Source organism: Glandiceps talaboti, chromosome 6 (assembly GCF_964340395.1).
Source record: "Glandiceps talaboti chromosome 6, keGlaTala1.1, whole genome shotgun sequence".
NCBI lineage: Eukaryota > Metazoa > Hemichordata > Enteropneusta > Spengelidae > Glandiceps > Glandiceps talaboti.
In genome coordinates, this window is record NC_135554.1 from 23,373,116 (window position 1) to 23,396,931 (window position 23,816).

At 36.1% G+C, this 23,816-nt stretch overlaps 1 protein-coding gene across 4 annotated transcripts in view; it reads left to right on the forward strand.

Annotated features, from left to right (window-relative positions):
* The window catches only part of LOC144436658 (transportin-1-like), a 40,692-nt gene extending 17,823 nt beyond the window's left edge, over nucleotides 1–22,869 (forward strand). Inside the window, exons 4-23 of one of the 4 annotated variants that reach the window (XM_078125499.1) lie at nucleotides 5,762–5,895; nucleotides 6,432–6,513; nucleotides 7,586–7,708; nucleotides 8,289–8,407; nucleotides 9,373–9,538; nucleotides 9,699–9,756; nucleotides 10,133–10,285; nucleotides 10,793–10,965; nucleotides 12,023–12,075; nucleotides 12,690–12,861; nucleotides 13,673–13,867; nucleotides 14,254–14,415; nucleotides 15,251–15,392; nucleotides 16,900–16,998; nucleotides 17,982–18,077; nucleotides 18,868–18,943; nucleotides 19,702–19,801; nucleotides 20,178–20,252; nucleotides 20,366–20,513; nucleotides 20,995–22,869. In XM_078125499.1, the coding sequence (XP_077981625.1) occupies nucleotides 5,762–5,895; nucleotides 6,432–6,513; nucleotides 7,586–7,708; nucleotides 8,289–8,407; nucleotides 9,373–9,538; nucleotides 9,699–9,756; nucleotides 10,133–10,285; nucleotides 10,793–10,965; nucleotides 12,023–12,075; nucleotides 12,690–12,861; nucleotides 13,673–13,867; nucleotides 14,254–14,415; nucleotides 15,251–15,392; nucleotides 16,900–16,998; nucleotides 17,982–18,077; nucleotides 18,868–18,943; nucleotides 19,702–19,801; nucleotides 20,178–20,252; nucleotides 20,366–20,473 (2,286 nt within the window). In that variant the 3' untranslated portion in view covers nucleotides 20,474–20,513; nucleotides 20,995–22,869. The remainder of the gene's footprint in view (nucleotides 1–5,761; nucleotides 5,896–6,431; nucleotides 6,514–7,585; nucleotides 7,709–8,288; nucleotides 8,408–9,372; nucleotides 9,539–9,698; nucleotides 9,757–10,132; nucleotides 10,286–10,792; nucleotides 10,966–12,022; nucleotides 12,076–12,689; nucleotides 12,862–13,672; nucleotides 13,868–14,253; nucleotides 14,416–15,250; nucleotides 15,393–16,899; nucleotides 16,999–17,981; nucleotides 18,078–18,867; nucleotides 18,944–19,701; nucleotides 19,802–20,177; nucleotides 20,253–20,365; nucleotides 20,514–20,994) is intronic. The other 3 variants (XM_078125501.1, XM_078125500.1, XM_078125502.1) reach the window with 3 other exon arrangements.
* Nucleotides 22,870–23,816: the final 947 nt, after the last annotated feature.

A 23,816-nucleotide genomic window follows, 5' to 3' on the forward strand; every position in this document is an offset into this window, starting at 1 on the left:
TTTGTGTAACAACTTCATATGTATTTTACACTCTCCTGGGGATCACTTATTTGTGTACTGTGTACTCAGTATTTTGCCTCGATATTACTCCAAAAATAGAGATATGTGACTGTAAAGGGCAACACATTTGAATACTGTTTTCATAACAGTTTCTATCTTATTACATGGTATTTGAATTCAAGTATGTGGTAAATCTGTAACACGTCTAGGAGACTTCCTACACTGTATCGGAGACAGTTGTCTGCAGAGAAGCCTGTGAGTTGTAGATTTGTAGTCGTCAACTAGCCCACACTTGCATCTATCTGTGGGGGAAATAATGATTCAAACAAAATTGGGACGATGCATATTTGTTGGGCAGGTGTATTTTGGTTTTGTTAACACAACTGAACTGAGGTTCAGCATGCTATAGACATCAAGTTTTGTGTGTGTGTGTGTGTGTGTGTGTGTGTGTGTGTGTGTGTGTGTGTGTGCGTGCATGTGTGTGTGTACGTGTGTGTGTGTGTGTGTGCGTGCATGAATGTGCAGTGATTAAGTTACAGTGACAAACTGGTGTATCGATTTATTCAAATTTTATAGGGACATTGCTTATGGTGTGTGGATGAAAAATGCAAGTAATCCGATTATATGTCCAAAAGAGCTTTCTAATGAGACTTTGACGTTGACAAACATTTTCAGAGTGAAATGACCAAAACTTTTGTTTCTATGTTAACTCAAGAAGTTGAATAAAGAAAGACTCCATTTAAATGTCTATACCCAAAGGCCAGCTTTCTTTTTCATATCTTGACCTTTGACTTTGATCTTCATATTCAAGGTCAAATAGCAAGTTGGTCAATAAATTATGAAATTTTGTATCTTGTGACACATTCAGATTTGCAGAATAACTTTTCCACTACATGTACATGTATGTCTTGGATTGAAGGCTTGTAGATGTCAGTGTTCAACACAACCTTCTTTCATTTTATTAAAACCGAAATTCTAATTAGAATGACTTTAGCCATTTTAGAGTAGTAACGTGAATCAGGAACCAATTTTGAAAGTCCAATGATTGCACTGGCTATTCCTATCACAAGTACACTTTATCATAGATTGTGTGTTTATGTCTATTTGATGTGATTTCAATCAAGTCCTAATTACATTGTGTTCTGTGATTTCTTTCCTATCACTGAGTCCATGATTCCCTACTTCCAAGGAAGTAGAGACTATCATTTCTTCTGATCACATCTCTTGATTGGTGTATTCTTCTGCTCCAAAACATCTTCAATTATGATTGTGTCTCGTAAAAGTATATGCAATTATTGTTCATGCTTGAGTTGTGTTGACATTCTCAACATAAACAAGAACGTATTAAAAGACGATTGACTAAAGCAGATTGTAGAGATTATAATTGATAGATATACAGGGAATCAGATCTACCTCATGCTTCAATTCAAATACCATGTTTGTATAATGAGTTACAAAAAGCATCTGTGTTGCTGTGGAATGATGAGAAGTGATGACTGAAATTCAGAAACAATCAACAGTGCTGTAAAAAAAAAAAAAGTTACATTGCTACTCCTTACAAATAGAGATTATGGGTTTGAGTCATTTGCCCAACAGTCTTTTCAAAATTATGGTGTTGGGAAACCAGTGTTTATTTGTTAAGGTTTTTGAACCTTGGTGTCAGACAGGGTAAAACCTGAAGTAAAACTGGCATAGTTTCCCTTGCATTGTACTGTAGCTTTGCAGGGTAACCCCGTTAAAATGACTGAGGAACTCGGGTTGGATTTTATCTACTTACCCTCCTGAACAAAAACACTGCTAGGGAACCCTGATAAAATGACAATATTGCCCCTAGCAAAAAGTTCAAAAACACTGGAAACAATGCCATTTTTACGTTATTCCCCTCTCTCGTACTATGTACCTGTAGCAGGGTTCTCAATTTATTTGTAAACGCATTGTACATTTCTCATTGCTGTGTGAAGTAATACAAAGCTGTAAAGCCAAAATGAGACCCACAGATTATTACAATCCTATGTATATGGATGTGATGTCTTTATTAATGTGTTGTAAGGTTTTACTCCCATTATGATGCCTTTAATCAATGACTTCACCTCTCTCTCTGTCAGTGTCATGTATAGCATCTGGCATTGCATGGTCTAACTCGCTCAGATCATGATTGTACTGTCGACCCAGAAACAGTAGTTTATACTCATAAATATGCTATGCTACACTGCAGCCTGTCTCTAGAAAGAAGAAACAAACCTATCATCCATCATCATCTACATACATAATTCTATCCCGTAAAATTTCAAAGCTGTTAAGTGGAATAAAAGACAAGCCAGGGTCTAGAAAAAAAGACCGATTTCCCCAGAGATGTGGACACTTAGTTATCGAGCTAATACATACATATTATGAATGCACAGAATCCATCATTGTGATTGAAGACATTGTATAAGCTACGCTAATTACCAGTTATAAGAGGTCAGAGGTAATTACAGGAGGTCAGAGGTCAATTCAATTCAGCTGGAGATGTTTAATTGTAGTGTTGTTCATTGCAGACTGAGGAATATGACCGTGTGCAAATTGTGATATTGGACAGTTATCAATTTAACTTCTTAGTAGAGTCAAATTAATGTAGTCATTTTGTAGATTGTCTAGTTTGTGTTGCATGTAAAAGTCAGCCGAAACAGAACAGGACAAATTTATATCTGCATACATGTACTTTCAAATTATACCTTTGACACAGTTGCATATGATCATACAGTACATTGCATAAAACTAATTAATTGTTGTAAGTAGAGTAATATTTTTTTCCAGTTCTTGGTAATAAGTCAATTAGTGTTTTCATGTCAAAGATGGAATTGCGTGGGATTATCAGAATAAATTGCCTATATGAATTCTTCTATATGGAAATATTTCAAATGTGAAATGGTGATATTTACAGAAAATAGAAATGTCTGTAAGAAACATGTATTTATAATGGAGGTAAATGTCAACATCTGCGGATTTCTTTATGACTAAATCGAAGAAAAAAAAAATTGACTCTGGGTTTTAAAAGACGAATTTTTGATTTATAGTGAAGGTGATTGATTTCAAGGGAGAGAAATTTGTAATGCTGTGTCAGGGAAATGAATGTAGCGGAGGTGCTGAAATATCAATAATTGAAATGTTGCATAGGTTTATTTGCGAGATAGGAAGGGAGATTTTATGTAGGGTGTACTGTAAATAAAACCGTGTAAAAAGATCGATAGCATTAAATGTTTATAGGTAATGCCGCTGGATTACAAAAATAGTGTATGTAGGAATCAGGTGGGATTTGGTATACTGCACTGTTACTGCATTAATCATAGGCTTGACACGGCATCTCGTAGATTTCACATCATGTTCATTTCCCAGTGTATGTCGATTTCAGAATAATAATCAGATGAACTGACAAGTTATCTGATGACCTTAACTAGAGCAATCTAAGAAGGGAAGTCTACTTAGCACCGTGGTGAGGAATCCAACATGAGATAATTAATCACCAGTGTTTGTGCTCTGTCCATATTCAGTTCATACATGGGGGGTGGGGGGGGGGGGCTTATGTTTCCTTCTCTGATTGCCTTGCTGTGACTTTCTACTTATCTACAAAAAATGCTAAAATGTACAAACTAAGCCAATCTCAGGAGAGAAACTAATGCTTTCTAGAATATATGTAAGTGGTTGATAGGATGAGTTAAGGTAGGTATAATAGACATTGACACATCAATCAATGCGACTAGCCATAGTTCACCCAAAATGTCCAGATAGACGTCATATGACCCTGGTAATATTAGCAGAATTTTGTAGAAACAGGCTTTTACTTGAATTTGTGACATCAACACTGTCTTTGAATAACAAAAAAGACGGCCTTGTTATAAAAGTGTCACTACCACATGTATGGATCTGTATTAAAAAGAAATGACATGAAATCTGAATTCATATGAATATGCCCCCCCCCCCCCTGCCCATCCATATGTCCATCCGTCCCTGTCACAATACTAATGAAATGCAATAAAATATTGCCACTTGACCATGTGTTATAACTGATTGAAAGCCTTGTCTGCATACATAACCAAGCATAGGATGTGATTACATAAATGACATTACTTTCCCTTTTGGTATTCCAGGTGAAAAATTGACACAACTTTGATGGTGTTTACCAACCCTTTACATAGTAATAAATACTGTTTGTAATTTGTATGTCTCTCACAGTATGATAATTAGAACTTGTATGTCACATTACTATCTTGCAAGAATTATGAACAGATGTTGTATTTATTGCAGTTACAAGAAATATTTATTGTATTTATCAACCAGGTAGTCTCAGTTACCCAGACTCTTGCTGCTGGGGGCTCTGGCTCTTGTTTGGGGTGGTCTCGTAGGCAGAGCCCTCAGTGGTGAAAGTCTGGGTAACCGAGACTAAGAACCAGGTTGATAGAGTTATAACGGATTGAATCCAATCTGTACAAATCTCAACATGATCATTTTTCCCCCCCCCTTGTGTCTGGTAGTAGTACATACTAGAAGTCAATTTTTGGGTGATATATCATTTGTGTATCACCTTGTATCTAATCTTTATGTAGTCCCTATATACGATACATTACAGTTACTATGATCATCTCCATATATCAGGATGTTGTAGTGTACACAGTTTACTTTTGTGTGGTACATAGGCTGTTCAAACATTTGTAAACGAGAATTCAAATCTAAATCTCAATAAAAAAAATTCTGGCGTGACCTGGTTTTGTCTGTTCTTGTCCTAACCTGCATTTTGTACCAAGCAAAAGTTTCATGTACAACATGAATACATTTTTCAGTTTGCGTGGAAACAATTTGTATATTTCCATATTTAGTGCAAATACCTTGATATGTAGACATAGTTCATATTTTATTTTATTGGATTAACTATTTCTAAATATGCCATGTTTTGATGTGTATTAATACAGTGTAGATATGCAGCCTCTTTCATGCGATGCTATTTTTGTGTTTCCATATTTTATGCGTGTACCATGATTTTTGCAGTTATGTTTTGGGGATAAAACCATTTCTGTATTTCCATATTTTGTGTTAAACAAGTGTATATTTCTATGCATATACCATGATATACGTACATTGTACATGTACACACTTTAATTTGTGGTATACTGTAGTCTTTTGTATATTTCTGTGTACTTACATACATGTACAACCCATAACACCAAAGTAAAGTGTTTTCTGTATGTACCACAATCATTTATAGCATCCATATCAAGGGTAAAAGTACTGTTTCATTTGCTAATTGACCACATTAGAAAGGCCATTGCTAGGCTTGTATATATAATATAAACCAATTGAAACAGTATACTTTTACACTTGATATGAATGCTATAAAGGAGTGTAACACAGAAAATGCTTTACTTCAGTGTTACCCATTGATTGTATTATGATGTGTACACAGTTCACTTTGTGTGATATAATCATTCCTATATTTGATGGCTGATTTGCTTATACATTTTATATTGATACCAGCAATTTGCATAATGATTAACTTATGCATGTCTTCAACATTGGAACATGCTCTGACAATGTTTAACACTTACAAACATGTGTACACATGAACTTTGGGATCACCCATTTCTCTTCATGTTAAGTTGTATTATAATATCATCATTCAAGATTACTGTTGCTAAAGGATGAAGAACACTTGTTTATACGTGTATGTTAATGTACACAGTGAAGTATATGTGTTCTAACCAATTCTATGTGTCTGTATTTGATGCAGGGTGCATTTGGAGCACTTCAGAAGATATGTGAAGATTCAGCAGAAGTGTTAGACAGTGAAGCCCTGAATAGACCCCTCAATGTTATGATTCCTAAATTTCTTCAATTCTTTAGACATTCTAGCCCCAAAATAAGGTAGGTTTGCAATGTTCCACTACGACTCTTTAACTTTCTACAACTCTTGACATAGACTCTTCTTCATGCCTTAAGGAAATTTTCCATATGTTTTTAACAAATGGACAATAAAGATTATTATTATTATTATTATTATTATTATAGTAGTAGACCATTAGTAGTGTATGTTTAGAGACTATATCAAGAGGAGATAAACTTGATTTTGTCTTGTCACAATTTGTGAAAGGAATGATAATAGTAAATGGTGCCAGTAGCACAAATATATCAAATATGACGTTGAACAAGATTACTCTTTAGTGAAACGTGTTGTTTGCAAGAAGCAGTTACCATTGTTTCTATGATTATTATTACAATGGTGGTAATCATTTTTCTGTATATTGATGTTACTTCCATGTATTTTTTTAGCTGAATCTTTCATTTTCCTTCATCCATATCTTTGCATAATTAGATATTGAAACTAGCCAATCTGTGTACTAGTTGTTAGTGTTTGTTGATTTCATGTAAGATATGTTATTGTTACGTTTTCCTACCAACAGATCACATGCAATAGCCTGTGTCAATCAGTTCATCATTAGTAGAACCCAGGCACTCATGGTGAATATAGACAGTTTTATGGAGGTGAGTTGATGATCAAAAAAGTTGAGTCATTCACACAGATTTTCAATTCAGTACAAAACTGTACATAGTGTAATAGAGAGAGAGTCGTTGCAATACAGTACACCACCATCCTGTCATAGAGAGGTTGATGGCAATCTGTTACAAAGCTACCCAGTAGTCGAGAAACATTCACTTCGACATAGTACAAAGTCAAACTGTGATAGGTTCCTTTGATTATTACACAAAAAAACAGCATGTAGTTACTAGTAAGAGAGAGAGGCTCATTTCAATAGAGTGCAAATCAAACTAAGTAGAGACAGAGAAAGGTTCATTTCAATACTGGAGAATATATACCCTGTTCATATATGGAATGCCTAGTGTACTAGTACTGAACATGTATTATAACTAACTTTGACACTTCGTAGAAGTGTCAGTATTTATCGTAAAAAGCTTATTACTATTCTGTTCAGGAAGTCTCCATTGATTATATCAAAAGCTGTTTATCTGAAGCCTAGGCTAGAGTAGTCAGCATCTCTCTACATTATCATTCTAGTCACTGGCCTGACGTCACATGCACCATGATATACCTAATGACTTGAATAAAGGCAGGCTTTCCTCACCAGTTTCTCTTTTCATCAAATGACGCTCTAAAGTGCTTGTGTTGCCATGGTAACCAATAAATGAGGCCGTGTCTGGTCACATTTTGTCCAATTGGATGATATTGTATTACAGCCATACACTATACCTCAAGATTGAAATTAAGACTGTCAGAAACGCATTAAAATGTAACCTTTCGGACTTCAGTTACTGCGAACGTCAAATCTAATTCTGGTTGTTATATTATCAAATTTGCATGTTACTGCCACCGGTTAATCCCGGGAGGTATGTATACCTTTATTAGTATGCAGACTGCATACACTCACCCAGTTGCAGTGGTGCCATCTTGTGATGTCCATGTTACAGAACGTGATGGAAGTAGTCCCCATCGTAATCAAGTGTAGCTTTTAAATCAGTGTAACTGGAAATGTAGAAGTGATGACAAAGAAAATCTAATTTTTTTTTTTTATTTATTTATTTTTTTTTACTTACTTAGTATCTATTTGAGCTTGCATCTGATGAAGATGCTGAAGTTCGTAAAAATGTATGCCGAGCATTAGTGATGTTGTTGGAAGTTCGGATGGACCGACTTATACCCCACATGGCAAATATAATTGAAGTAAGTGAAAACAGATCATGAAATTCTAATATCATGATGATGGTATGTTGGTATGTGATTGAAAAAAAAAAAAACAAGAGGAAATACAAGTCACACTTTATTTACACCCCAGGGCAATAAATGTGTAGCAGGGAAGTCTTATCTGGAATGTGGCGTTTTGCTTTTCAGTACAGAAAGAGTATGTGCCTGAGAAAATGATGTGTTATATAACATTTATTGTGTGGATTTATTTGGGTAGTAACTGATGCCATATTACACCCCCACCCCCTCCCCCCGTGCTGTTATGTAGCAACTACATGTATTCCCTAGTTGCTATATAATAGCCCTTGTGGTACTAGATGTTTACTAGTACCCTTATAGCCATAGTACCCTTATAGCCAGGCAATAAGTGTAGAATATTGAATTTTTAGCCAAAATAAATTGATAAATGAAGTTTCACCAAAAGGATTAACATTTATAGGAGTGTCCTTGTATACCTAGTATTAATTGCTCTTCAAAGTACAAAACAGTGGATTTTTTTTTATTGGCTCTTGTGATAATTTTGAATGTAATACATTGGTGTTATCATTTCATTATATAGTACATGTTGTTAAGGACGCAGGACTCTGATGACGTAGTTGCCCTAGAAGCGTGTGAATTCTGGCTGACACTTGCTGAGCAGCCCATCTGTAAGGAGGTCCTTAGTGGTCATTTACCAAGGTATGTACAAGTTGAGGTACCCTAGAATCAGGACCCAGATTTCCGAAGAAAAAATATTTTGTATCTTAATGTTTCATTCAGTTGAGGTTGTGTGTAATGCATATCAAGAAAGAAAATTGAATTGTTGGTGTTCCCTGAAGAATATTTATATGGGAAAGTGTCGAAATTGATTCTTGCATACAGAAGTAACCTTCAAGCTGAAAACAATGCTATCTTTGCATGATTGTGTGTGCTTTTAGCTGTACTTCATGTAGTGTTGAAGCTACAGTCTTGCTTTGTAGGCTCAATTTGGATTAGGATTCAAATTTAGGTGTGAAAAAAAAGTTGTCTGGCAGAGTTTTTGATAAGAAGAATCTAACAAATGGTCTTGGCTAAGTCATTATGGCTGCAGTGATAAGATATAGGACATGTAACAACCCAAGATTGAATCCCTGGCCTTAAGATTTGTAAGTGTGACACAAGATAACACTTGTAACAACCAAGAGTGATTCCCAATGGCCTTTAAATTGCTAAATGTAATACACACTTAAAAGTGACCATATTGATGAGGAATGGATATTTAATTTGTATTTTTCATTTATAAAACTATTTTATCGTGGCTGCCTACTTGAAAAATCAATGTGAAACAACATATACCAAGTCTGTGTTAGTAACTCAATAAATTGCAAAAGATTGCAAAATGTGTTAATTGTTTTTTATTGTATGTACAATAACAAACTTTTTTCGTGTTTTTAGCTTTTATCAGTGTATTGAGTTACAAACACAGACTTGGTCTATGTTGGTTTACATTGATTTTACAAGGATGAAACCACGATAACATTGTTTTATAAATACCCAATCCTCATGCGTATGGCCACTTTAATCAATATAGTTGTATAAATGTCATGCTGGCGTGCATAATTATGATATCATAGTAATCTTGTGTTTTGATGTGAATTAAACAAGCCTTTGTCTCTCCTGTACAGGTTAATCCCAGTTTTAGTGAATGGAATGAAGTATTCAGAAATTGACATAATTTTACTGAAAGGTGATGTAGAAGAAGACGAGACAATCCCAGACAGTGAACAGGATATCAAGCCACGCTTTCACAGATCACGAACTCACTCACAGCAACATACAGAAGATGATGAGGTATGGAACAAAACTCTGGTGTTTTTGGTTTTTTTATCAACTGTATAAGAATGTACAGATATTCGTTAAGTTTCATCTGACAAAGTTACACGTACTCTGTTGTAAGATAATGCAGGAACTCATGTAATATTTATTCTCATCTATTTATTCTCACCTACAGGATGGGTCAGATTCAGATGGACTCGATGATGACGACGCTCTGTCGGACTGGAATCTACGTGAGTTGAACTGATAACGATTAGCATTGTGTTAGGAACTATAACTGAAAACAATCAGTTTGTTACACAGCAGTTAACATTTCAAGTGTGCAGATGGCACTAGTTGTCCAGGGGCACAGTCTGAAAAATTTAACTTTAGAAATGTATTATTGTAGTTTTTTGTATTAAAGTACAATTTTGTCAGTTTTATACCCTTTTGAAAACTTTTTTCTTAAAATTTGAATGTATCTGATAGTTTTTTGTTGTCTTTGTCATTCAACGTAAAAACAGAGATTACCAATATCTATTTTGATGTTCAAAAAAAATGATTTTGAGAACATCTGGTCATGATTAATTTTGATTGTTGTATCACACAGTCTAACTTGTTGTGTTGCAGGCAAGTGTTCAGCTGCAGCCCTTGATGTCCTGGCCAATGTATTCCGAGAAGAATTGTTACCTACACTACTGCCAATTTTAAAACAAACCTTGTTTCATCCAGAGTGGGAAGTGAAAGAGTCTGGAATTTTAGTGCTTGGCGCCATTGCCGAAGGTAATATAACAGAATTAAAATTGTGTTTAGTTATAGTTGGTTGTATTTTTGATGGTGTCAGTAACTGTCTACTTGCTTTCTAGAGAAAACTCTACATGTATGTACCATGCAGTGAAATAATGAGGCCAGAAATGACAAGCTGTGTGTCTGTGTATATTAAAGACAAATTGTTTTGTCGCGGCACAAAATGATAGAATTTGGTTTCTCGCAAGTCACTACATAGTAAGGGATAGGAGAACATTAAATTTTAGTTGGCAACAAGAAATTTGCTTTGTCAGTGGCACATCAAATTGACTTAGAGGGCACATGCCTTTAATAAAAATCACACTGTTGTTGATGTGGGTTTGTTTTTCTTATGATGGTGAAATATCTGTACATCTCCGGGGCTGTGTCACTGATGAACCCTGTTTAATTAGTGTTAGTTGTTAATAACAGGACACATTGCTAGTAACAAGTCAAATATTTCTCTATATATTCAGAATGTTTTGTTTTGTCTTTGACTTCCAGGTTGTATGAATGGAATGATACCTCATCTTCCGGAGCTGATTCCATTCCTAATCCAGTGTTTGTCAGACAAGAAGGCCCTGGTTAGGTCTATCACTTGCTGGACATTGAGTCGGTATGCCCACTGGGTGGTCAGCCAAAACCATGATATGTTCCTGAAGCCACTTATGACAGAGGTATGTTCTCCATCACACACATACACACACCAACATGTTTTTTTATTCTTTGAAGTAACAGAATTCATTAACATTCTTAGCCATATGTTGTGTTTATTTGTGATTTTTGTCATTGGAAAACTAGCAAAATTTTACAGGAAACTGCTATTCCTCAGTAGCTCAATTCTCATCACCTGTAATATTAGCATATGACTTCATACTAGAGGGTCAAAATAGAACAAAATCAACGCATTCTCATGTGTCTCTAGTAATGTGTGTCCATGTGTAGTGCTGCGTATAGCGCTTGAATTGTGTTGATTGTGACGCGGCTAGGTGGTAAAGTTGTATTTAAAATGACCAGAACTACCTGTGTACTTTCCATTGATGGTACTGTTTATATTGATGTGACATCATTCTATATGTAAACTGTGTGAACAGATTTTGTCAACATCTTATAAATATTATGGGCATTTGATTTGATTTATGCTAATCATACATGCTTCAAAAAAAAACCCCAAAAACCTATAAATAAGTTAAAAAATATCCAAAAGATGATCAAACATACCTAGAGCTACAAGAGTATTGATTTGTAGAGGTATCAATTGCAGATTAAATTATTTTCAATATAATGCTGACCGTGAATAAAACGATTGAATTTGGAAAAAATTGTGTAGTTTGATGTTTTGTGTTTGTTCAACCAAACTTGATGTATGTACTTCTCAAGATTAATATTTGATGAAGATCAAGATGTTGTACATTTGCCTATCGGTAGAATAGAAATATATAACTGTTCTATTTCTGTCCATCGGAAGGAATATCGTATGTAAGATGTTTAGTAGTTGAAAAAAATTAGTGTTGCAGAATTTGTCCATCAAATTCATAACCTAAGGCATGTGTGATTTTGAAAAGCGTGCATCACCTCATGGCGAGATGAAGAAACCTGTACTGAAGACAATGTACTATGTAACTCTATTGGCTACCATCTTCAACCACATCTAGCTTGATATAGGTGTCTGGCAAAACTGTCAGAGAGAACAGATATTCCTCACAACACTCCTGATTTTCCTTCTATTTTTAGCTCCTGAAAAGGGTATTGGACAGCAATAAGAGAGTACAGGAGGCAGCATGCAGGTAACGTGATCTTTTGTTCAGGAATGGTATTTATAACTTAAAAAAGCCATCTGTCACGTAACACAATTGTAATTGTAAGAACACTGAAAAAAACCTGACTCTAGTGAGTGAGTGGTAGGGATGCAGTTGATGGATCGATGTATGAATAGAACAGAAAAGATAAAGTAATATTGTAATAAGCAGTGATTGTGTTTTATTTGTTGAAGTATTTATACGTATACACACAATCAAAATATTGCACTGATATCTCATAATCTTTAATTTGCCACTCTCAAAACCTCTCTATGAACCAGGGCGTTTACTTTTCAATCTGAGCAAGAAATTCAAAATCTCATCAATATCTTTGGTTGGTTTATCATCATTTTGATTTGAAAACTGTATTGTGGTAATCAGAAGCAGAACAGTTGGACAGTATGTTTAGAATTCACTGTAAATTTATTCAAAGATGACACCTGAATATTACTCCAGTATCGCACAGTGGTCATCAAAGTCGAATAATCCAGCCTGTGGGTATTCAACCATTCCTTGACTGTTACCTTCAAATTCAGAAGCAAGCCTTACATGTTTGATGCATGGTCTAACAGCATTTCTGTATGTTTTGTTCTTGTTAACAGCGCATTTGCTACCCTGGAGGAAGAAGCATGCACAGAGCTGGTTCCGTACCTTGGTTTTATCCTTCAGACATTAGTGTTTGCATTCAGCAAATATCAACACAAAAATCTACTGATATTGTATGATGCCATAGGAACCCTGGCAGATTCAGTAGGACACCACCTAAACAAAGCAGTAAGTCTTATTATTAACCTTTCGTGAACATTGCATGAATGTATATGTGTGTACACACACACACACACACACACATGCACACACACACACACACACACACACACACACACACACACACATACACATACAATATGCTCACACTGATAGACAGACATGTGTGCATACACATGAAGTTTTCCACCAGATTGACACAAGCTCAGTGGGAAAAAAATTGTGTCAGTCCTTGCCAATTTTCCATTATAAGAATTTGAATGAGACGTGTTTATGCAATTGAGATGTAAAACAGTCAATATGTGTAGCTTTTGCCCAGTCAGTACTTAGTCGATTTTTCACAGTCTGTACACGTCAATAAATTTAATCCATTGCTATTATATGTCTGATGAAATGAAATGAAAAGACACAGTATGTATGTGTTTTTTTGACTGATCTGCATGTCCTGTATTACATGCCCCAATATACTTAATGCAGTCTTGCCATTGATTTCTGATTGGAACGTCTTGGATGTATGCCAGGCAAGTGAATTGTGCCCCCAAGCAGTATATGCGTAAAGTAGCACCTTGTCAACATTGTGATTTTTGTGGGATACTCAGGTATAGGGCTACTTTTTCATTCATTTCCAGTAACATTCACGATTACTGGGCATGTGATAAAAATATTGCGCCACCAATTTAGCTGTTTGGATCAGAGTGTTGTCTGCCATCCCCATGTGTGGTCAAACATTCAAATAGGGGTAGTAGTACATACAGTATTCTAAATTTTAACCTGATTTGCAACTACTTCATGTTCATCTAATTTGCGATTGCTTGTTCAGGAGTACATCAACCTCTTGATGCCACCCCTCATAGCCAAATGGAACATCTTGAAGGATGAAGACAAGGACTTGTTCCCGTTATTAGAATGTCTTTCGTCAGTAGCCACAGCCCTTCAGTCAGGATTCTTGCCATACTGTGAACCAGTTTATCAGAGATGTGTACGGCTGGTAGAAAAGACGCTCACACAGATTGTGGTAAGTTATTAAAATTTGATGCCAGTTTTACAAATTATTTGATGTTCTTTCTTGATAAGTACTGACTTACCAAAAAATGTGCTTAAAATAATGTCTCGTTAAAAACAGAAGTTTGAAAATCAATGGAAATTTCAAAAACTTATGCTATCCACATTTCACCTGAGATTGACCTGAGTGTAGTGACCCCAGTCAGACACCCCACCCCCACCCCAACCCCAACAGGTACATATCCAATTTTGATGACTTTCTTTGAGAGATCTTTGAGATTAAACATACTCATATTATGACCAAAATTTGAACCACTTACTGAGGAAAATGACAACAGATTGTGTTGCCTGTATACACTCTGGGCAATATTGAAATGATGCAAGGGTTATTTTCGTTAGCAGGCATCCACCACCCATCCTGACCAGTTTGAACCACCAGACAAAGACTTCATGATAGTAGCATTGGACTTGCTAAGTGGACTGGCTGAAGGCTTAGAACATCACATAGAATCACTTGTAGCCAGGAGCAACATCATGACACTTCTTTTCCAGTGTATGCAGGTATCAAATACATCACTGTTTACACTTTTCCCCATTACCATCGTAGACATACAGTAAGCATGTGAATGAATGAATGAATTACGTAGTTAATTACCATAATATATAAGGTGCATAAATCTGCTATCTATTCCTGTAGATTGGAAAACGTAGTCAACAGTTTTGTCTCAGTCCTAACAGCATTAAAGCCTGTATTAGCTATGACTAGGACTTTTCTTTTTTTTTAAATTTGTTCTGTTAGATGTCTTTCTTGTATTGTAATATTGTAACCCTTGGATCACCTTTGGGTAAATATATCTGTGTATCTGTGCAGCTGTACATATAATTAATATTGTACATTAAAATCCAATCAAATTGATTTTTTTTGTCTGTACCCAAAAATCAGTGCTCCCATTACAATCACGATTTCAACCTGTTTCTGTACTCCTTATTTAAACAGTCGACCTCTAATAAACATATACTATGTCCAAGTATGGGTGTTTTTAGATTTTCAGTGAAACTATTGTTGGTTCTCTGATCGAAAAAATAACACTCCCAGAACTGCTAGTGCAGCTTTAACACGATAATGTCACACATGTGGGCATTAATCATCGGTTTGTCAACCTTACATGCACATTACCAGATTGTTAGTATATCTAGTTGGTACAATACTGATTTGAAATATTTGCAACTCATGTAGTACATTTAATTCAAGGAAATTTATGCACTTGAAAATAAAATTGATGGACTAACAATACACTTACAAACGAAAAGAGAGAAGTAAAAAATTCTAGAGTATGCCATAAAAGAAATGACAAGTTGGATCGTACGCCAACAATTATTTATTTCTAATCCTCAGATACACACAGGAGCACAAAACAACTCTTACTCTGATATATCCTCCTTGTTGCAGGATAAGATGCCTGAAGTTAGACAGAGTTCATTTGCACTGTTAGGCGACCTTACCAAGGCATGTTTTCAGCACGTCAAACCCAATATAGGTACGTACTAACTATATATGCCTTCTGGGCCACCAAGCTGCAACCAAGGTTATCGGTTTAGAAGATTGTTTGTTTTCAGGTTGAATGATATATGTAGTGTATGAAGGGAGTTACTGCCAAAATCTGGCCTAAGTATGAAAAGCTATTTTGAGAAGAAAAAAAAGGCCAAACTGTATTTTTTGGCACCAACCCCAAGTCAAATTTAAATTATGTTTTCCTCAGTATTTGTCTTTACCGTACCCAGGACAACAAACTCACAAACTTTTATCAAGACTTATGAGAAATTTAATTTTTTTTTGAAAATAACAAAAACAATTTTTTTCACTATGCCCTTTTGATTCTGAACAAACTTTTCATCCATGTTTTTTGCGTACTGATTTCTCAGATCAGAAATTGCCCTTTTTTAAGTTCAGAAGTCACACATGAACAAAAAAAAATGTTAAAACTGAAGAATCACTTTAAAAAAAAGTGGCATAAATCCTTTTAGCACTAATCCCTTCAAAATACTGCGACTTACTTTCACCCTGTTGTCTTTCATTTGGTTATATGACAAGACATTCTTGTCAGATGATTGCCATTATCTTGCCTAGATTAAGAAAAAGTTCAATAATCTGAAAAGAATACCTTATCATGCAGAGAGATATAAATCCAAGGGTTTGATGGTGTAACTTATAATTGAATTTCATGTTGCAAGGAATATTTGATATTCTAAGAAGAGAAAAACAAAATGGTTATATCTTTGAAATATTAAATAAAAGCACAAGTTATCGAGTAGGTAGTCCATAAAAGTATTCTACAATAAGTTCTTATTCACAGTTTCATCATCAAAATATAGACTGGATGTGAGAACTTGTTACATCGAGAGAGCTACTCAAAGTGCTGTAATGGTTTCTGTAGGAACATGTGTAGCATGAATTCTTGTTGGCCCCTCTGATAGTAATTAAAATATTTTTAGTTTTTATATAGTGCTTTCCGACACTGCTCAAAGCACTTTACAATTATTACTCCTGGCATGGACCTATAGTGGTACAATGGCCCTTCATACTTCCTCAACTGCCAGAAAAATGTACAATCCATTCTTCCAGAGGAGTGTACAGTCCATTGCACCGTGTGTAAGCACATAGGATTAAAGCATCCACATGGCAACCTCAGTCCTACCAGACCCCAATTATACAACTGGGTTGACTTGGGAACCACAGGCATGGTTTAAATCTTGTCCAAGGGCGTTTGCCATTCAGAAACAAGCAGTGGCGATGAGGCTCAAACCTTCAACCTGCAGATTCCAAATTTATCACTTTCATCATTTGACCATCATGGTTCCACAATAGTAAAGCCTGGACTCTGGGCCACATAGTCTGCAATGGATTTCGACATCATAATCTGTTGGCATTGCTTGAGTACTGTACTGTACTGTACTGTACTGCATTGATTATTGGCACAAACATACTATTACTTTACAACATCTTAGACTGCTAACAACATGATGTGCTACTGTGGTTTATTTCAGGTGACTTCTTACCTATACTGGGTCAGAATCTTAATCCAGAGTTTATATCAGTCTGCAATAATGCCACATGGGCAATAGGAGAAATTTCCATGCAAATGGGTAAGGATGACTCCTTTTTTTTTTTTTCTAGCTGCAGCTAAAACCTCATTTCATTGACTCGTTACAGCAGAGGAATGGCATACATTATTCATCCATTTTCCCTTGGGCATGGAAAAATAATCGCAATCCACAAACCCCTACCACAGGTAGGAGTTGTGAGTTTTCCAGGTCCTGGTAAAACTTATCCTGACACCCTCCTAAATCTGACTCATCTGACACCTATTAGATGTCTCAGGAAACCTTACTTTGTCCATTTGTACATAGCATTACTATCTTATATGTTCAGTCAACTATGCTATGTATGAAGCAGGAGGGGTGGCATGTGTCAAGTCAGCATATATCACACAGGAAGTTTCCTCTGTGATTTGAATGCTGTACTTTCGCATTGAACTTTAAATCACAGTATTGCATTTAGTATATATGGAGTTTGTATTGTTGATGTTTAGTTCAGTGTAAATCAGTGAGTCTTGCAAATTCACATAAATCAAGTTGTTGTATGTGATTGTCCCCAACAAGATAAGAGATAACAAGATATGGTTGTGACATTGATTGTGAGAGAGGAATAAACTGCTGGAAGTGTTGTTTTGTAGAAATGGTGGTTGTATGTATGCAGTGGTTATCACTTTCAGCAACATGTATATTATATAATAGTCAATTCAAATGTGAATGCAACCAACACCAATATCTCTATTTTAATGTCCGATATTACCCTTGTTGATTTCTGAAGCAAACTGCTTAAAGCGTTGTCTTGTAAAAGTGGTTGTTGTATGTGTGGCAATGGTTATCACTTTCAGCCACACATGTGGTAGTTAATTTAAATGTGAATACAACCAAATGCCAACCTGTGTATTTTGGTCCGATTTTCCCCTTCGTGATTTCTTTGAAGCCAATACACAGCTGTAGATGAATTTTCTTTCATTCCTCCCTAATATGTATATGTCGTTGTGGGTATGTAAAGTTGACACTAAATTGTAAATTTTCAGGCGCTGACATGAAACCATACATCAGTCACGTAGTGGTCCAGCTGATAGAAATTATTAACAGACCTAACACACCAAAGACGTTACTGGAGAATACCGGTAAGGTGAAATAAACGACAGTCACATGCATAACTCTAATGCCGTCCTGATCTTGTATTTGCATGTCCTCTCTCTCTTCCCCCTCTCAGAATCTTGTGTACAATTTTGGTCCCTCCACATGACAACCTGTTTGTTGTACCTTGTTCCTGTTTGTTTGTTTGTTTGTTTGTTTATTTGTTGCAAATTTCACAGGAATAACACACACAAAAAAAAGTTTTTCTCACATCAGTGTTGTGTTTCATGAGCACACAATCCTATTTTAATCTTCTCACACTTTTACATAATTTGCAGTTGTGACTGGCATGTTTACACCATTTCAATAACTGTTTCTTTTAATCGGATTAACACACACACACAAAAAGAGAAACAGTTGAACTGCATGAAAACCTTGATCAATCTCTATCCAGAATATAAATCACCTCACTGAGTGTACTTCATGGGTGTCACCTACCGATTTACTTTGTTTTCTCTCACCGTCAATATGTAAGCTGGAACACAGGACATATATTGCTTTCTCCTCTCTCAGCTGGCTACATTTATCTCACTCAGCATGTAACTCGACAATGTACAAAGTCTGTTTTTTCTCCCACTTTTTAACATCACCATTATTTTGTTTGCCATTTGAACGGTTCCATGTGTGTGGATTGTAGTAATCTAGTTTTGAATCACTGATCTCATTTGATCTTGATTGTGTTTTGTTTATCGGTTGTTTTTCTCTCTTTGTTTTTTCTCCTCCCATCTTATTTGCTCGTTGCCTTGTTACGTTGGCGTGTGTGGGTGTCGTACGTAGCAATTACAATTGGCCGTCTTGGTTACGTATGTCCACAAGAAGTGGCCCCCCTGCTACAGCAGTTTATAAGGCAGTGGTGTGTATTATTTATTTGTTATTATTTTGATTTATGTAGTTCATTATCGTCATTATCTCATTCATGCTTCCGAGAAAGTGTTTCATTTTTCAATGTATGAATTCTTTTCATTGGTACTTCTCATTTGGAAGGCAAGGAAGAAGAGAAAAGAAAAAAAAACAACAGTTAGTTGGAATGAGTTTGCCTTTCTTTATATTCAAATCAGAAGATTAATTTTTTCCTTTCTTCATCAGTGTATTTCTGTTTTAACTAACCTGGTACATACACTTGGACGACATTTTCATTACATTCGGTGTTTCAGTACCCCCACCCCTTTTTCAAACATCTGCGGTATTTATTTCTGGTTGTGTTTGCAAATCGATGTTGCTACCATCCTGATAAGACCCTCTTTTTTCTCTATGTGCTATGGAATAAATGTGAAAAAAAGGAAATCGTGTAAAGACTTGGCCGTAAAATCTTCAAATGTTACAAACACTCTTTGTGTATGTTAGCTATGAACAACAGGTCGGCAGGGTCCTTCAAATACATATAGTTCAAATTGTTAGAGTCATGTGAATTGTTTTGATATTTCTATAAAGATAGCGGTCTGCCTGTGAATTGTGGGTCCACAATTGCACGAGTGGCATGAGACAAATAGTAAACACATTAAATCAAGAATTCTGTAATAATTTGGATTTACATGTTTGAGTGACCTCACTGACCTGTTCAAGATTAGAGAGAGACTGAACTGACCTGTAAATGCTGCCCTTCCCTTGCAGGTGTACGTCTTTGCGAAATATCCGAGATAACGAAGAAAAGGATTCTGCTTTCCGGGGCGTGTGCAGTATGATAACCCTTAACCCTGGCGGTGTTGTCCAGGTTAGTTTATACACAACTGGTATTTGGATGGCTTTCAGGTTCTGGGGGTCATGACACGGGAAGGTTAAAGGTTGCATTGATGTGTTTGTGTGTTTATCAATCAGACTGTGCATGTCGCTAATGCTGGCATGTCTACATGGAGGTGTGTGTGTGTGTGTGTGTGTGTGTGTGCGTGTGCGTGTGCGTGTGTGTGTGTGCGTGCGTGTGTGAGAGAGATAGGAGGGGGGAAGCCATGCAAACATTTGGACATGCATGCATATGTATGGAGTACTGTAATTACACTACTGTTAGTGTTGATTAACTATTCAGACATTTTACCCCGGTCTACCTATTAACAATAAACTGTTCAAACCTTTTTTTTTTCTTCTTCTTCAAGGATTTTATCTTTTTCTGTGATGCTGTGGCATCTTGGGTGAACCCGAAAGAGGACCTGAAGGAGATGTTTTTCAAGGTAAGTGAAAACTAACAATCCCATTCACTTTGTCCTGCTTTGACTTACAGCAACAAAGTGGTTCTTTGTAGAATTTGAGTAATTAACTACGTAATGGGTATATATGTTCACAGATCTTACATGGGTTTAAGGCTCAAGTTGGTGAAGAAAACTGGAAGAGGTTCTCTGATCAATTTCCTCAACCTCTGAGGGAAAGACTAGCAGCTCATTATGGTGTGTAGGAATCACAAAGATGCACAGCAGAGAAGCTCTAAACTAAAGGTATGTGTATTTATAAGTATTTCGTATTTTCAATTTAACAGTATGTTAGTTGTTGTGGGCTATGTCTTCTGTAGAAGACTTGTTTTCCACAAGTGTTTGCTAAGACTTAGCCCAAAAATCATGTGGTCTTTGAGTCCTAGAAGAATAAAAAAAATTATGTTTCAAAGATTGTGAAAGGTACTTGATTGAAATGTATTCACACTTTTCAGTTCTTGACTATGAACCATGTGAACTCCTCCATCAGCAATTATAACCAGTTTATAATTAGATTTGTAGCCTTTTATATTGATATGCAAGTTGTTGAAAAGTAACTGTTAGTTTAGGTTCATTCTGAATTAATGTTTTTTTTGCCTCTCGGTAGAAATTTTCAATTGTTAGTTTGTTTGTGTATTCTTTACTATGGGGAACATTCGTTGAAGCAGTCTTTACTTTTAGGTGTATCTGATTTATCCATAAGTATTTATTTTCTGTTATTTTTCAGCATAATGTCAACAAGGTTACTAGAAGTGGTGTGGATGTCGACTCCTAATTCTTTTGCATGCCTGTTGAAAGAAAAGATTTTGCATGTGAACGTTATTTACCATTGTATCAACACAGATAGTCGGACATCTTTTATCCCGAATGTTGTCCATACACGTACCGTAACGTGACTTTTATCACTGTATTCACTTCATGGTGTACAACTAAGAAAAGAAAAAAAATCCGAAAACCCTAGTGAAAACCATTCTATGTGTAGGTGCTAAGACATGTGGTATGTAGCGATAGGGTTTGAATTTTCCGGGATATCATGGCTTCTAGTTGGAATTCTATTGAGTTAAGGGGAACGGAGAAACATAGGAAAAAAAAACTAATAATAAAGGGAAAAATGAAGAACCGGGTAGTGATGATTCTAACAAGGAGGGGTTTAATTGTGCAGGGTAGAGCGGTTCACATATCTAACAAAAGGGTTTAGACCCCATTATTACAAAGTTAGTCAAAAGTACAATAATTTTTTTTGCAAAGATTTTTTTGAGACTATTTCTCAAAACAAAGTATACATAAAAACTGAAGAAAAAAAAGTAAGATAATTTTCCTTTCATTTACAAAGTAAGACATTTATGGTGCCATTTTGTGGTCACAGACCGACCACCTTATTAGGAAGTGTTTTTTTTTTCAAGAGTCTTTGTCTACTTAAGTTTATGTTAATTTCGATAGTTTTAGCAAAAGGCCAACAACGATGGCTGTTAAGTTTGCACACATAGAAAGTCAAAGAAACGCTTCTCAGATATAGATGCGGGCATTAATGCCAGTGTTCTCCCAGTTGAAATGGATACATTCGGATCACACAATGAACTGCAAGAAATCAATGCTTATATACTCAGAATTTCAGTGGATCAGAAAATTTACAAGAATTTATAACCTCCCCCCATGCTGTCTGTGAGTGGTTCAGTCTAATTCTGTTGAGCGATGGACTATTCCAGTGCACGGTGTCAGTAGGGGTGGTTTGACCGTTTGACGCGAGAGAACACTGATGTTGAACACCGCTATATAACCTCAGCTCAGCATTGTAAAGTACAATCATATTAATCAAATCAAGATCATGAACTTTGTACAGTCTTTATAGAAAGAGAGAGAGAGAGAGTGTGTGTGTGTGTGTGTGTGAGAGAGAGAGAGTGAGTGAGAGAGAGAAAAAATGATAACTTTATCAGTGTGAGAGGCAAGTATTGCATGAGAAATTCTGGATGCACGCACACCATTCACTTTTTGTGATTGTATTATTTTTTTTATTTGGAAACTATTGCATGACAGTCGATATTCTGCAAGTTATTTTTTTTTTTCATACTGTTATAGTATTTGTACCTTTAATCCTAACATTCCATCTGACTCCTGTCTACAAGTTAGAATGCCACAGTGGTTAACCATAAAATAACTACCAAGTCATATTCCTGACTGTATGCCGGTGTCAAATTGTCACGGATATCAAACCTACACCAGGTCATAAATAAATGCAAAACTCACCTTGTTTCGAAATCACAGAATGCAGTACTTTTTCAACCATCTTTTCACAAAAGTCCTGGATGAGAAATTACGAAAGAAGCCAACACAGAGGGCGCCAGTTCAGTCAGGAACATGACCCAATACTAGCCTTGAAGAAGGCCATATAAGAGTAGAAATTCATTTATTCAATAGCTGTAATTATTTTCGATCTTGCATCTTGCAGGTCAGAAGAGATTTTATTGTTTCTTTTTTTCCATTGTATATTATTGTATGCATGGTTATATATCCCATAATACTATTGTAATGGAAAACACAGTGCAAAGCTTTAGTCATAGGGTCTCAATTGGATCATTACTCCGTATATATAGGGAAGGGGGAGATAAGGGAAAGGGGGCAGGGTCGGGCTGGGCCGGGCCGGGCAGGGAGGGGAGCAGGACGTGATGCTAGCAAGGGTACCGATAGTTGAGAGTCATGTGGTTATATAATTCTTCACATGTCTAAGTGTTATAAATAGTGATAAACAAAAATCATTAAGTGTACCTTAGTTAGCGTAAGTACTTTTTTCCATATCATTTCCAACAATTCTGGGTAATTTACTTTTCCCAGTCGGGACACTTTTAGCACTTAGTTGGTAGCATACAAACTATTTTTGTCCTCAGTAGATGTACTTGTTTATATATTGACAGAGTAAGTTAGTATAAGTTCACCTAATTATTAAGTTACTTAAGAATCATACCAAGATATATTTAGTTGAATGGTACTAATAAGGTCATGTCTTACTAAGATTGGAAATAATATGTTGCATGGTATATAATGTATAAGGATTTAAGATCGTTGTATGTCGTTTAGTACGTAAGATGACTTCGATTTGATGAGAGTGGGAAGGGGGATAGTGATCATGGTACAAATGATCGGTGGCTCGGCTTGTCTTCACGTCTTGTCTGTATATGTTGGTACGATACATGCTTGCCCCATGGATCTTGCGTCCTTCGTCGTTCACCACGTGTGTCTCCTGTGTTCCTGTCCATATGACCATGACATGCGAGTGTGCACTAGGTGAGAGTGTGTGGGTCACGCAGACCTCTATGCTGTCGGGTTAGTTTTGATAATATTGTGGAAACTATGAATAGAGGGATGTGAGCCAGTTGTGGAGTAAAGTAGAGAAAGTGAAAGTATGAGTTTGTCGGTGGGCAGTCTTCTTTCCTCACATTGCTGCTATGTCAGTTCAGGTACAGTGTAGAAAAAAATACCAAGGCAGTGTGGGAATTTTTTCTTGCATTGTGTTTCAAAAATGCCTGGGTTTCTTGTAGGCATCCCTGATAATGA